Below are 15937 nucleotides of genomic sequence, written 5' to 3'. Positions count from 1 at the left end.
TTCTGCTATCCTTTCTAAGCGGAAAGAACCTCTCTATCTCTACCCTATCTAGCCCCTTCATTATCTTGTAAGTCTCTATAAGATTCCCCCGCAGCTTTCTGAACTCTAATGAGTACAGACTCAGTCTATTCAATCTCTCTTCATAAGCTAACCCCCTCATCTCCGGTATCAGCCTGGTGAACCTTCTCTGTACTCCCTCCAAGGCCAATATATCCTTTCGCAAATGTGGGGACCAAAACTGCACACAGCACTCCAGTTACGGCCTCACCAGTGCCCTGTACAGTTGCAGCAAGGCCTCCCTGCTTTTATATTCTATCCCCCTCGCTATAAAGGCCAGCATCCCATTCGCCTTCTTGATCACCTGCTGCATCTGCAGACTGGGTTTTTGCGACTCATGCACAAGGACCCCCAGGTCCCTCTGCGCCGTAGCATGCTGCAGCTTTTCACCCTTTAAATAATAATTCCTCTTACTATTATTTCTATGGAGTGAATTTTTTGAGGAGGTAACAGGGAAAAGTAATAATGGTAATATAGTAGATACAATTTGATAAGGTGCTCCTGAATAGATTAATGAATAAAATCAGAGACTGTGAAGCCTGGGACAAGAGACGGAATTAATTTCTTGCTGGCTTCAAGGCAGAAAGCAGAGGGTGGGAGTAAAGGGTATTTATTCAGAGTGGCAGAAGTGGGAAGCAATGTCCCACATGGATCAGTGTTTACAGTTTACTATAATGATTTGTGCTTTGGAGTTAAAAAAACAAACTCAAAATAGTGACAACATCAAATGGGGAAATTATGGAGGATCTAGTCACAATCTTCCAATCGTCTTTGGATATGGGGGAATTGCCAGAAGATTGCAAATATTACGCACTGATTAACAAAGGAAAGAGGAAGAAACTTAGCAAGGGCCACCCTAACTTTGCCTGTTCAGGAATTTTAAAGGACAAGAATCTGGGATAAAATTAATCAACATTTGAAAAAATATGATTTATAACAAAGTCAGCACAGGTTTGTAAATGTTTACGAATTAACAGGGGATTGATGAGGGCAGTGCAGTAGCAGCACAGTGGTTAGCACTGCTGCCTCACAATGCCAGGGACCTGGGTTTGATTCCCAGCTTGAGTCACTGTCAGTGTGGAGGCTGCACGTTCTCCCTGTGTCTGCGTGGGTTTCCTCCAGGAGCTCTGGTTTCCTCCCACAGTCTGAAAGATGTGCTGGTTAGGTGCACTGACCATGCTAAATTTTCCCTCAGTGTATCCAACAGGCACTGGAGTCTGGTGACATTCACAGTAACTTCATTGCAGTGTTAATGTAGGCCCATTTGTGACTAATAAATAAAACTTTAATTTAGATACTGTGTACATGGACCTTCAAGAGGCATTTGACAAAGAGCCTCAGAGTAACTTGTTAGCAAAATTAAAACTCATAAGATTAAAGGGACATTGGTAATGCAAATTAGCTAAGGGACAGAAAGCAAATAGTGCTAAATAGTAGATTTTTTTCAAACGGGAGAAGTCTGCAATAGTGCTCCCCACAGGTCAGGTCTGCAACTCACTGCTTCTCTGATGTAAAATAATAACCTGAGCTTGGTATAGCAGGCATATTTCAAAGTCTGCAGAATAAAACACAAAATACAAGAACAATGCGGCAAATAACAGCAGAATTCAGGAAGACATGTATTGCAATATTTAACAGAAAAATTGGGAGTGACACATGTATGTAGGAAAATGGAGAGAGACAATGTGAACTTAATGGTACAATTTTTAAGTGTGTGAAGGAACAAAGAGGCTTGGTCGTATAGGCATAGAAATCTTGCAGGCAGCAGGACAAGTTTAAAAGATTGCTAACAAAAAGTAGCTGGGATCCTGGCTTTATTAATGAAGACTCAGTACACGATCATGTTGATTGTTCCTCTGAAATGGGCGGGAGGCATTAACACAATAACCTAGCTCAGATTTTGCAGCAGTTGCAAGCAATGCCATATTCCTGTGGTTGCTGCACTTTGACTTGTCTCCTTGCTTGAAGGCCGCAATCATTAAGGAAATTTGCAATTCCTTCATTTTGCCAGAGCTTCACCAATATGGCATGTGTGAGACAGCTTAGTATGTCCTCTCAATATTTCAGTACTTCCCCAGGGATATTGCCAGGACTAGAAATTTTGTTGCTTTTCTTCTGATCGACAGTAGTTATCACTCGTTGAACATTGGGTTATTGTATAACTCACTTCTGATTGTATGTTGTGGGAGATTCTCCAACAGGCATATGTCCACTGTGGGATTCTGATTGGGTAGTTCTACAACATGCTTGTCTATCCAGGAAGAGAGTCTTGCTGTCTTTTGATCTGAGGTGACAGTTCTTGGATTTTTGTTAGCACTGCAGGGAGGAATTCAGTTTCCTAGCCTTTGTTGTCCATCACTACTACTTCAAATCCTGGTTCTTCTTCAAGCTTTTTCAGTATTTGTTCACAGAATGTGGGTGTCAGTGGCTAAGCCAGTATTTATTGCCCATCTCTAATTGCTCAGGAAGGTGGTTGAGATTTATGGTGAAATGCTGGAAGATGTCCTTCACATCTGGTATGTTGGAAGCTATCTAACCCAAAGAAGCTGGCATTGATGAGAGATGTACTGCTGAACCCAAAGTGCTGGCTCAGATTGTGGTAAATTACATCCTCAAGTTTGAGGATTGTGACATCAGACCCAGCACTAAACTCAAAAATCTATTGGGCAGTGGTTCTCTCCAAGCTTCTCTAAGTGCTCAAGCTTGGACAACTTATGCCTGCCATATCAAGTCCCTAGTACATCATCAACAATGATTTACAAATAAATGGGAGGACAAAAGAACAGGAGCATGTACCAAGACATAAAAATGTCAAGTACAGGGGCCATGATAACCTCACATCAACTGAGATGGAGGTGACAGATTGCCTGATTGAAACAATACACAATCAACAATACATTACCGTTCTACACAGTAATGCTGGAGAGCCCATTCACATGGGAGCCAAAAAAAAATTCAAAGACAATCTCAAATCCCCCATCAAGGTCTACTCTGTTAACATTAACACACTGAAAGCTGATGCCCAATCACAAACAAGTCATCAAAAATAGTGCAAAAACCTTTCAATCAAAGAGAACAGTTATTATTAGAGAATACCAAAAATAAAGTACAACTGCCAACACCAACAATCTGCCACATTCTCTACTGGCCAATTGATAGCCTTACTGTGGGAGAGATTGTAAGACTAAGAGAGAGATTGTAAACCATCTGTGAACACACACCAACACTGATATCTCATTTAAAGTCAACCATCCTCAAAGAATTATCCATGACACAAGGGACTACCGATGATGCGAGTACAAAAGCAAGCAAGTTATGCTGAAGCTTTATAAAATGCTAATTAAGGATGGATGGAGCAGTGTGTCTAATCCTGGGCACCAGACTTTAGGAAGGATGTTAAGACTCTGGTCAGGATGCAGGAGGGATTTACTTGAATGTTACCAGAGGTGAAAAACCTCAAATATGTGGAGCAACAGGAGAGCTGGGATTGTTCTCCCACAGCAAAGAAATTAAGAGATTTGACAGAGGTATTCACAATATTAGAGTCACAGAATTTTACAGCACAGCGAAAGGGTCTTTAGCCTATTGTGTCTGCACCTATCTATTCTAATCCCAAGTTCCAGCTCTTGGTCTGTAGCCATGTATGCTATGCTGCTTCAAGTGCTCATCTAAATACTTCTTAAATACTGTGAGGACTCTTGCCTCTACTATCCTTTCAGGCACTAATGAAGTAAAAACAGAGGAGCTGTTCCAGTGATGGAAGGGTTGGTAATCAGTGGAACTGATCCACTTCAGATCAGCCATGATCTTATTGAATGGCAGGGCAGGCTCGAGGGGCTAGATGGCCTACTCCTGCTCCTGTCTCTTATGTTCAGTGGGCACAAGTTTAAGGTGATTGGCAAAAGGTCCAGTGGCGACACAAAGAAACATTTTTTTCAGAGAAACGGACAAGTTACAAAATTAATAGCGAAGCACGTGGAAACTAGTAAAAGTTGGAATAAACTGTTTTAAAGCTAATCAATAGTTATAAATGATGAAAAGTTTTCCAATACAACACTTGCTCTGTTTTACTGTTAGACAAGAGGAGGATTTTGAAATGTTTAACATAAATATAGATTTTGAATTACTGGAAGTGTTTTAAACACAACGTGTTCTGTGGGAACTGCCCTAATTTGAGTTTTTTTAAAAATCCTGTTTCTTGAAGACAGCATTCAGTCCCTGCCACTGAAAAAGTCTGTCCTGCTACAATGATGCAGAACTTCAGTCTTTAAGCCTGAATAAAACCAGATGTACAAGTTGCAGTGGAGATGATGATATGATAGCATTAACAGGTGTGACCGAGACTGGAAGTAAGGTGAGAAGCTGAAAATTCCTAAAATAGTCAGAAGGGACAGAGTTGGAGAGAGCAAGGCGGGTGGGAATGTTAACCAAACATTGCATTCCAGTACCAGAACACAGGGAAGGCGTAATGGAGTGGACAAAACCTTTACTTGTTTGGTTTAAGTTACTCAATGGGGGATATTTTGTAAACTATCAAATTGTAGCAAGGAGATAGAGCAGCAATGCTGGAATCATGTTACAGCTGGGATAAGAGGAGTTGAGGTGGCAGAAAGAAAGCAGGGTTTCCACATTCTGGATCCATGTGTTTTTAATCCAATAATAGGGGGAATGCTGGATCTGGTTCAGGGAAACAGCAGGCAGTAACAACATAATGTAAGGATAGCAGATGCAGGAAAAGAGCAAACAGAACACAGGTATGTGTTATATCAAAACCGAACAGTAGAGGCAACGAGTTAAAGGTACTTGACAGGATGAGAGTAATACCTGACAAGGAAAAGAAACTAACAATTGGGATTAAAAAAAAGGAACTAAATGACTTGAACTGGATGAAAAATAAGAGGGACAATTGGAATCATTCAATCGGGAGGCAACTTGGGAACAGACAAGGCAAATTTCCACAGGAAATGAAATTAAAATGAGGCTTTCAAGTCATATGACAAACCCAAACCCTAACCCAATAAATAGAATGAATATCCAACCAAATAAGGAAAACATAAAAGGAAGCAAAAGTAAAAAGGCAGGTAACAAAGGGAAACAAAAAGTGTGTCATAAAAACCATAAAAGAGCCAACAAAGGACACAGCATCTCAGGAAGAATATACTGGCCTTAGTGGGGATAGGGCAAGTTCATTAGGGTGGCAATGGAGTATAAAGGGTTCAATTCTGAGGGAAATTTGCATAAACAGTGTGTACTTCCATGAGTTTCCAAGATTGAAAAGTTCTTGAATTGAGGGGTTTAAAATTATTAAAAGAATTTGCGTGGTGTGGTTCTGCTTGCGGTGGAATAGTTCAGAACGATGTGACATAGCCTTCAACCTTCAGCAAACCAAGCAGCGTGTCTTAATGACTATTAGTCAGTGGCTCTGACATCCATCATTATGAAGTGCTTCGAAAAGTTAGTCATGGCATGAACCAATTCCAGCCTCCCAAACTACCTGGATCCTCTACAGTTTGCCTATCGCAACAGGTCCACAGCAGATGCCATCAACCCTGGAACACCTAAATAACAAGGACACCTATGTCAGACTCCCACTTATTGACTACAGCTCAGCCTTCAACACCATAATTCCGACAAAACTCATCTCCAAACTCTGTAGCCTGGGCCTCGGCGACTGGATCCTGAACTTCCTAACTCACAGACCACAATCAGTAAGGATAGGCAACAACACCTCCTCCACGATCGTTCTTAACACCGGTATCTCACAAAGCTGTGTTCTCACCCCCCTACTATACTTCTTATACACCTCTGTCTGTGTGGCCAAGTTTGCTGATGACACCACTATAGTGGATTGGATCTCAAACAATGATGAGGCAGAGTACAGGAATGAGATAGAGAATCTGATGAACTGGTGCAGCAACAATAATCTCTCCCTCAACGTCAACTAACGAAGACTTCAGGAAGTGTAAAGGAGAACATGCCCCTGTTTACAAGAAGTAGAAAGGGTCGAAATCGCCAGTCCCCCCATGCTGACACTATAGTTAAGAAAGCCCACCAACGCCTCTACTTTCTCAGAAGACTAAGGAAATTTGGCATGTCAGCTGCGACTTTCACCAACTTTTACAGATGCACCATAGAAAGCATAGAAATCATAGAACCCACAGTACAGAAACAGGCCCTTCGGCCCATCGAGTCTGCACCGACCACAATCCCACCCAGGCCCTATCCCCATATGCCTACATATTTTACCCACTAATCCCTCTAACCTACACATCTCAGGATACTAAGGGGCAGTTTTAGCATGACCAATCAACCTAACCCACACGTTTGGACTGTGGGAAGAAACCAGAGCACCCGGAGGAAACCCACACCGACACGAGGAGAATGTGCAAACTCCACACAGTGACCCCCACCAAGAATCAAATCCAGGTCCCTGGAGCTGTGAAGCAGCAGTGCTAACCAGTGTGCTACCGTGCCTCCTAGAAAGCTTTCTTTCTGGTTGTATCACAGCTTGATATGGCTCCTGTTCTGCCCGAGACTGCAAGGAATTACAAAAGGTTGTGAATGTAGCCCAATCCATCACGCAAACCAGCCTCCCATCCATTGACTCTGTCTACACTTCCCGCTGTCTCGGAAAAGGAGTATAATATCAAGGGTAAGAATCTTAGCAGTGTTGAGGACCGGAAGAACCTTGGGGTCCGGGTCCATTGGACTCTTAAATTGGCCTCGCAGGTGGAGGATGTGGTCAAGGCGGCGTATGGTGTACTGGCCTTCATCAATTGAGGGATTGAATTTAGGAGTCAGGAGATAATGCTGCAACTTTACAAGACCCCACTTGGAGTACTGTGCACAGTTCTAGTCACCTCATTACAAGAAAGATGTAGAAGCTATTGAAAGGGTGCAGAGGAGATTTACAAGGATGTTGCCTGGATTGGGTGGCATGCCTTATGAAGATAGGTTGAGGGAGCTCGGTCTTTTCTCCTTGGAGAGACGAAGGTTGAGAGGTGACCTGATAGAGGTTTATAAGATGTTGAGAGGTATAGGTCGGGTGGATTCTCAGAGACTATTTCCCAGGGCTGAAATGGTCACTACAAGAGGACACAGGTTTAAGGTGCTGGGGAGTAGGTACAGAGGAGATGTCAGGAGTAAGTTTTTCACTCAGAGGGTGGTGGGAGAGTGGAATCGGCTGCCGTCGGTGGCGGAGGCGGATTCGATAGGGTCGTTTAACAGACTTCTGGATGAGTACATGGAATTTAATGGGATTGAGGGTTATAGGTAGGCCTGGTAGGTAGAGATATGATCAGTGCAACTTGTGGGCCGAAGGGCCTGTTTGTGGTGTAGTTTTTCTACGTTCTATGTTCTAAAAGCAGCTGGCATAATTAAGGATCCCACGCACCCCAGACATTCTTTCTTCCACCCTCTTCAATCAGGAAAAAGATACAAAAGTCTGAGGTCACGTACCAACCGACTCAAGAACAGCTTCTTCCCTGCTGCTGTCAGATTTCTGAATAGACCTACTTTGCATTAAGTTGATCTTTCTTTACACCCTCGCTATGTCTGTAACACTACACTCTGCACTGTCTCCTTTCCTTCTCTATGAGTGGTATGTTTAGTCTGTATAGCGCACAAGAAACAATATTTTTCACTGAATGTTAATACACGTGACAAAAATAAATCGAATCAAATAAAAGCCAGGCATAGTTTGCATGAAGATGGAGAGTCTGTGTGCGAAGGCAGAGGTCTGAGAGTGACATTCTGTGAACCATAGATTCTATCACTACACAACAGTGGCACCTAGTGACAAGAATGGGTGACTGCACCCAATATCCTTTTTACTGCTGACCCTGTACATAAATCCTTGGCATAGGAAGGAGCCTCAAGGACAAATAAAAATGTAAGAATATTATTGTTGTAATAGTGTAGGAAGAGGCTGGGACATTGATTGTAAGACATGATTTGGTGAGTGTGACTGTTAGGTTGTTGCTTGACTAGCCTATAGGACAGCTCTCCTCATTTTGGTACAAGTCCTCAGGTGGGTGGCATGGTAGCACAATGGTTAGCACTGCTGCTTCACAGCTCCAGGGACCAGGGTTGGAATCCCGGCTCAGGTCACTGTCATAGAACATTAGAGCCCAGTACAGGCCTTTTGGCCCTCAATGTTGTGCCGAGCTATGTCTGAACCCAAGATCAAGCTATCCCACTCTCTATCATTCTGGTGTGCTCCATGTGCCTATCCAATAACTGCGTGAAAGTTCCTAAAGTGTCTGACTCCACTATCACAGCAGGCAGTGTATTCCACACCCCAACCACTCTCTGAGTGAAGAACCTACCTCGGACATCCCTCCTATATCTCCCACCATGAACTTTATAGTTATGCCCCCTAGTAACAGCTACATCCACCCGATAAAATAGTCTCTGCATGTTCACTCTATCAATCCCTCTCATCATCTTATAAACCTTCTCTGCTCCAAAGAGAAAAGCCCCAGCTCCCTCAACCTTTCCTCATAAGACCTACCCTCCAAACCAGGCAGCATCCTGGTAAATCTCCTCTGCACTCTCATCCTTCTTATAGTGAGGTGACCAGAACTGAATGCAATATTCCACATGTGGTCTCACCAAGGTCCAGTATAGTTGCAGCATAACCCCACTGCTCTTAAACTCAAACCCCCTGTTAATAAACGCTAACACACTATAGGCCTTCTTCACAGCTCTATCCACTTGAGTGGCAACCTTCAGAGATCTGTGGATATAGATCATAGAACCCTACAGTGCAGAAAGAGGCCCTTTGGCCCATCGAATCTGCACCGAACACAATCCCACTGAGGCCCTATCCCCATATCCCTACATATTATACCCACTAATCCCTCTTACCTACACATCCCTGGACACTAAGGGGCAATTTCTTAGCACGGCCAATCAACCTAACCCGCACATCATTGGACTGTGGGAGGAAACTGGAGCACCCGGAGGAAACCTACGCAGACACAAGGAGAATGTGCAAACTCCACACAGACAGAGACCCAAGCTGGGAATCAAACCCAGGACCCTGGAGCTGTGAAGCAGCAGTGCTAACCACTGTGCTACCGTGCCGCCGCCGCCGCCCTCCCCCCCCCCCCCCCAGATCTCTCTGTTCCTCCACATTCCTTAGAACCCTGCCGTTGACCCTGTAATCTGCATTCAAGTTTGTCCTACCAAAATGAACCACCTCACACTTATCAGGGTTAAACTCCATCTGCCACTTTTCGGCCCAGCTCTGCATCCTATCAATGTCTTTTTGCAGCCTGCAAGAGCCCTTCACCTCATCCACTACTCCACCAATCTTGGTGTCGTCAGCAAATTTACTAACCCACCCTTCAGCCCCATCTTCCAAGTCATTGATAAAAATCACAAATAGCTGAGGACCCAGCACTGACCCCTGTGGTACACCGCTGGTAACTGGCCTCCAGTCTGAAAATTTTCCCTCCACCACCACACTCTGTCTTCTATGAAACATGATGTAGAGAAGCCGGCGTTGGACTGGGGTAAACACAGTAATAAGTCTCACAACACCAGGTTTAGGTCCAACCAGTTCATTTGATAGTAATCCCACAAGCTTTCAGAAACGGTGTTCCTTCGTCAGGTGTGTGGAAGGTTCTGATTAGAGAAGGGTATAAAAAGAGTGTCTTTACATGCCCTCTGATCAGAACCTTCCACACACCTGGCCCATCTGGGCCAGGGGACTTATCCACCCTCAGGTTTTTCAAAATTGCTAATACATCTTCCCTCAGAACATCTACCTCCTCCATCCTATCAGCCTGTATCACACACTCATCCTCAAAAACATGGCCCCTCTCCTTAGTGAGCACTGAAGAAAAGTATTCATTTAATGCCTCACTGATCTCTTCTGACTCCATGCACAAGTTCCCACTACTATCCTTGACTGGCCCTAACCTCACCCTGGTCATTCTTTTATTTCTCACATAAGAGTAAAAAGCCTCTTATGTGAGAAATAAGTCTGTCTGTGTGAAGTCTGCACATTCTCCCTGTGTCTGCGTGGGTTTCCCCCAGTTTCCTCCCACAGTCTAAAGATGTGCGGGCTAGGTTGATTGGCCATTCTAAATTGCCCCTTAGTGGCCCAGTATGCATAGACTAGAGGGATTAGTGGGTAAAATATTTAGGGATATGGGGATAGGCCCTGGGTGGGATTGTGGTTGGTGCAGACTCGATGGGCCGAATGGTCTCTTTCTGTACTATAAGATTCAGTCCTAAATCTGCTCTATGTTATGAGGCGCATTATGCAGGGCCACCTGTGCAGGGTGTGCCTTTATCATATCCAGTGGCCAGGTCAATGATGGGTTTTCCATTGCGTTTATTCTTCTTAGATTTTCTCCTTCCAGCTTGATAGAACGCAGTGGCTTTCTAGGCCATTTCCTAGGCCAGGAAAATGTCCCAAACAGTGAGGATAACTCTCTTCAGTGTGCAATGTGAGTTTAAGGATTTGTAGAAGATCAGAATCACCTTAACAGACTTCAAGGCTCAAGTGCATTTGTTATTAGTTCACACCTGAGCATGTTTCCCTTGTGGGAGAATCTATAACTAGGAGGCAGAGTTTCAAAATAAAGGATTTCCCATTTAAGACAGAAATGGGGAGAACTTTCTTCCCTCAGAGCAGGGCGACCTGATACAAGTCTACAAGATTTTGAGGCAAGGACAGAGTGGATCATCAGAAGCTTTTTCCCAGGGTGAGACAGTCAGTTACAAGGGGGCATTGGTTTAAAGGAGATGTACGAGGCACATCTTTTACACAGAGGGTGCTGGGTGCCTGGAACATGTTGCCGGGGGAGGGAGTGGAAGCAGATACGGTAGTGACTTTTAAGAGGCGTCTTGACAAATACATGAATAGGATGGGAATAGAGGGATATGATCCCCGGAAGGGTAGGGGGTTTTAGTTCAATCGGGCAGCATGATCAGTGCAGGCTTGGAGGGCCAAAGGGCCTGTTCCTGTGCTGTAATTTTCTTTGTTCTTAGAGTTGTTTACCTTTGCCATTTTCCGCTCCAGAAAGCAGTTGAAATTGGGTTACTGAATATTTTCAAGGTTGAATTAGATTTTTGAGGAGGCTTATGGGAGAAGGCAGAGTTGAGGCCACAATCAGATCAGTGATGATCTTATTGAATGGGAGAATAGGCTGGAGGGGCCAAGTGGCCTACTCCTTATGTTGTTATGTTGTGTCAGTACCTTGTAGCAGAGTCTGGGGCACGGCCTCTTCGGACAAGCAAAGGCATCGGGAGCCATTCATTACTGGGGGGCAGCCTGCAGGAGGGCAAATGTGAGAAGTCAAAATAACACACAGCAGACACTGCGGTCAACTGCACACACTATCAAGAAACAAGGCAACAATCGAAAGTCTTCAAAGACAAGCTCACTTTTGTTCTTAATGAATGTTTACAACTTGTAAATTATCTTGACCTCTGCCCTCAACGGAGTCAAGTAGTTTCTACAGTCACATGTTGCATCAAACGATTCGCCCCTGCACCAAGCATACAGGTACAGAACCCACTGCTGCTTCATATCTCCTTTCTCTCAACCATTTCCCAAAACCTGGCCTTCCTTCACTAAGGTTACTGAAGTTACTTAATTGCAACATCAATCCCAAAATAGACCTGGATAAACAGTTGTACTAATTATAATGTTGCAGCTTTGAAAGAGAGAGAGAGGGGCAGAGAGTGGATGAATACAGACAAGACGACGATGACTATAATGGAACATGTCATTGGGAAAGCAAACAATATCAGAAAAACAAGTGTGCAGGAAACACAAGCAATATGAATGCAGTGATTTGGCAACTGTTATTAACAGAGTGGACAAAAACAGATCAACACTTAAAAAGCACAAGAAACAAATGTCAATGTAAAAATTGGGAGATAGATGGAGGCGCAGTGAAAAATAGGAGATAAAAATTACTGAAATATTCTTACTAAAAATTTAATTTTGAATGTGTGTGTTCCACAGTGGAGCACAAATTCAGTCAGCCCGTTAAACCCATGAGAGTTTGGTTAACATCTGAAATTCACATACTAATCCCAACATAAATCCCAGTCAGAACAAATGCAAAATTTAGTTGTAAATCAAGTGTTGAACAGACTGGAAGGCTTTGTTCCCACACTCTCACCTACCTCTGTTCAGTGGGCTCTGCCTCCCTTCGCTGAGGAGGTTGTACTACACTTTCTTGCTTCTCTAGGTTGGCAGGAGCTTGTGGGGGGGAGATAGGCTCATAAGGTTCTGCTGAAACGTGGCTTCGTTCTGGGGATTTCCCAGGCCTGCATGTGATAAGGAAAACATTCATTTCCATCAGTCTTAACAGACTCAATGACATTTCGATCATAAGACACAGAAGCAAGTGGAACCCAACATGGCTCTGTGCAACAGAGGCAGATGGCAACAATACATCAACTCCTGGTGCCTAAGCAAATCACTGAGATCCAGCTTTAATTCCATGATTAAACAGCAGTTTAATTAGTTCTGTACTGCGTATACAGCTACTGAATTTTCACATCCAGTTGATCAGCTTGCTACAGATCTCCTTCTATTAATGGCAAACATGTAATGATAGGTGAGTCTTCAGTAGGAGACAATCTTGATCTCTGCCCTCAAGTAGTTTCTACAGTCACATGTTGCATCAAATGATTTGTCCCTGCACCAAGCATACAGGTACAGAACCCACTGCTGCTTAATAGCACAGAAGAAGCTAACTAAAACTAAACAGTACTTGTGTATCATTTGGCATTAGAGCCTATGCGAGACACAGGAGTTCACGAATGTCTGTGTGACAAACCCCGAGGGGAAAACAAACTTAAATCCCCAGCAGGCCGGCACAGAATGGCCCTACATGCCACTCAATCCCATTTAATGGGATTGAGAGTTATAGATAGGCCTAGTGGGTAAGGATATGATCAGAGCAACTTGTGGGCCAAAGGGCCTGTTTGTGCTGTAGTTTTCTATGTTCTATGCACAGGTGGAGCAATTTCTTATCTTTATAATGGGAACCAACCCTACACAAATGTGCAGTTCATTTATTTTACATCTTCAAGTCATAAACCAATACCATGCCTGGGTAAAGGGAAGGGATAAAAGTGAAAAGGAGGTCAGGTGACCTGAAAGAGGAGCAAATGTGCTCTAGAGAAGCCAGAAGATCAGAGAGGACAGCTGAAGGTTGGTGGCTCTGTGCTGCAGGCCATTAAGGAAAACAATACTCCTTTTGGAGCAGTGTTGTTCTGCTTGGCATGGCCAAATATCTGAGTGAATGTGGAAGGCAAAGCTTGAGTGTACGCAGAGATCCAGGGGAAATGAACATCGGAAAGAGAGATTGAAACCCTGGAGATGCATCCTCGTTGAAGATGTTCGAGTGGAAGCTTCACTTTGGAGAGATTTTCAAGGCAGGTTCTTAAGGCATGGAGGTTGGAAGACAAGGTTTCAGTGAGACTGGTTGCCTCACGTTGTAAGAAGTAGCTGGGGGGGGGGAATTGTTGAGAAATCCATAGAATCTGTGGTGTGGTGTGTTGGAACATCCTTTGAATGTTAATTCACATGTATTGCATACTTACCCTGAATATTAAGAATCCAAGATAAATATTGTAAGTTGTGTTATCTTTGAAATTTTGTCTGTATATGCAAAGGTATAGCTGGAGTGAGGGAATAGTGCGACTTTATTTACTGCTATTTGTATTGAAATCTTTCCAACCTTTCTGTTCACTGGAATACAGCTCATTTTTGTTATTTAAGGAGCATTTCACTCGGTGTTAAAACTAAACCTGTTGAACTGGTGCGGCAACAATAATCTCTCCCTCAAGGTCAGTAAAACGAAAGAGATTGTCATCGACTTCAGGAAGCGCAGTGGTGAACATGTCCCTTGTCTACATCAACAGGGACGAAGTAAAAAGGGTCAAGAGCTTCAAGTTTTTAGGTGTCCAGATCACCAACAATCTATCCTGGTCCCCCAATGCCGACACTATAGTTAAGAAAGCCTACCAATGCCTCTACTTTCTCAGAAGACTAAGGAAATTTGGCATGTCAGTTCCGACTCTCACCAACTTTTACAGATGCACCATAGAAAGCATTCTTTCTGGTTGTATCACAGCTTGGTATGGCTCCTGCTCTGCCAAAGACCTCAAGGAAATACAAAAGGTCATGAACATAGTCCAATCCATCATGCAAACCAGCTTCCCATCCACTCTGTGTGCATTTCCTGCTGTCTTGGCAAAACAGCCAGCATAATTAAGGACTCCACCCATCCCAGACATTCTTCCACTTTCTCCCATCGGGAAAAAGATACAAAAGTCTGAGGTCACCTACCAACTGACTCAAGAACACCTTCTTCCCTGCTGCCATCAGACTTTTGAATGGACCTACCTTCACTAAGTTGATCTTTCTCTACAGCCTAGCTATCTATGACTGTAACATTATATTCTGCACTCTCTTGTTTCCTTCTCTATGAATGGTATGCTTTGTATAGCATGCAAGAAACAATACTTTTCACTGTATATTAATACTCGTGACAATAATAAATCAAATCAAATCAAATCCTGTGAATGTGTTCAGTAACTGCCTTCTACGGTTTCTAAAAAGTTAGTTAGTTAGGGTCTATCAGGCCAGGTTTCACTCAGGGATCTCAGATTCAGCATTATCAGATGGAATTGTAACACTGTCTGAAACCAGCAAAGGGGTCTGTAGGTATACAGGTCAATATTTCTGTAGGTTGAGTGGTCACATGCATTCAGGCTGGCTCATTTTGAAGCCTCTGATACACAAACAGAACAGTTGGAAGTCACTATAACAAAGAGAACTTAATACTGGATGATGCTTCAGCTGTTCAATGGCAATGGAACATGGATTTCTGCTGGTTATTTCTACTCCTTGCACTGAGAGCTGGAACCTGCACTCAGTTTATTTTCCAAATAAATCCAGAAAAACCTTTTTGTCTAATGTGCATGCAGGCTGACTCACAGACTAACAAAGGTTTATACACTAAACTCCTTGCTTACCTTCCTCTGCACTTTTCCGTTGGGTTCTCAGGAGACACCCTGGATGGTGGCCTTGGATGAAGAGCGGTTTGAGTGGTCTGTGGCTGAGAGTCTGTGCTGTAATGAGTAGAACTCTTCCCTCGGTTAGAGACCACTGGAGATGTTTGGAATGTGGACACTGGAGGCTGCTGTGATGAAGGGCTGCTAGGCTGGTTTCGGGCAAAGTCCTGTGTAATAATGTGCTAAAAAAAACGAACTAATTTGAGAACCAAATCTCCAGTGCAAAAGGCAATATTATACAGGAAGCACAAAGTGAATGGTGCTATAGACTTTCTATTCCTGCTAATTGCTCCTACTGACTGGCATGCAACCGTAACCACACACAAGCTGACCAGCCACCAACACGTGGGTACAAACACACATCAGACTAGCTGCCATGGGCATGCACAGAATGGCCATCAGGTACATAGGCCAGTGTTAAAAGCCAGTTATAGAGACCTAGAAAACTTGCAACACGGGCCATTCAAATCAATCATGTTGTGTAAGCCAAAAAAAAGCCTAATTCCACTTTCCAACTCTTGGGCCATTGCCCTGTAGGTTATGGCACTTCAAGAGCATGCGTAAATAGGGTTCTGCCTCTACTACTTCTTCAGTCTGGGATTTTTCAGACCACATCACTCTGGGTGAAGAAACCCTAAAAACCCTATAATCTTGCTGCCATTTACTTTAAATTTACACCCTCCTGATTATTGAACTATCTGCAATGAGAAATAGGTCCTTCCTATCCACTCTATAGAATCCCTACAGTAAAGAAGCAGGCCATTTGGCCCATCCTGCCTGCACCGGCTCTCTGAAAGAGCAGCTTACCCAGACCCACACCAACTCC

General features: G+C 43.6%; 1 protein-coding gene across 12 annotated transcripts in view; it reads right to left on the bottom strand.

Annotated features, from left to right (window-relative positions):
- The window catches only part of ncor1 (nuclear receptor corepressor 1), a 345530-nt gene that overhangs the window by 28472 nt on the left and 301121 nt on the right, over window positions 1-15937 (bottom strand). For 9 of the 12 annotated variants that reach the window (XM_080211013.1, XM_080211017.1, XM_080211016.1 and 6 more), the window contains 3 exons: window positions 15073-15293; window positions 12208-12351; window positions 11270-11344 (listed from right to left, as the gene is read on the bottom strand). In XM_080211013.1, the coding sequence (XP_080067139.1) occupies window positions 11270-11344; window positions 12208-12351; window positions 15073-15293 (440 nt within the window). The remainder of the gene's footprint in view (window positions 1-11269; window positions 11345-12207; window positions 12352-15072; window positions 15294-15937) is intronic. The other 3 variants (XM_080211019.1, XM_080211022.1, XM_080211024.1) reach the window with 1 other exon arrangement.

The sequence above is a fragment of the Carcharhinus amblyrhynchos genome, chromosome 23 (assembly GCF_965287045.1).
Source record: "Carcharhinus amblyrhynchos chromosome 23, sCarAmb.v2.hapA, whole genome shotgun sequence".
NCBI lineage: Eukaryota > Metazoa > Chordata > Chondrichthyes > Carcharhiniformes > Carcharhinidae > Carcharhinus > Carcharhinus amblyrhynchos.
The sequence above is the reverse complement of the archived record's forward strand: the minus strand, read 5'-3'. Positions and strand labels throughout refer to the sequence as shown.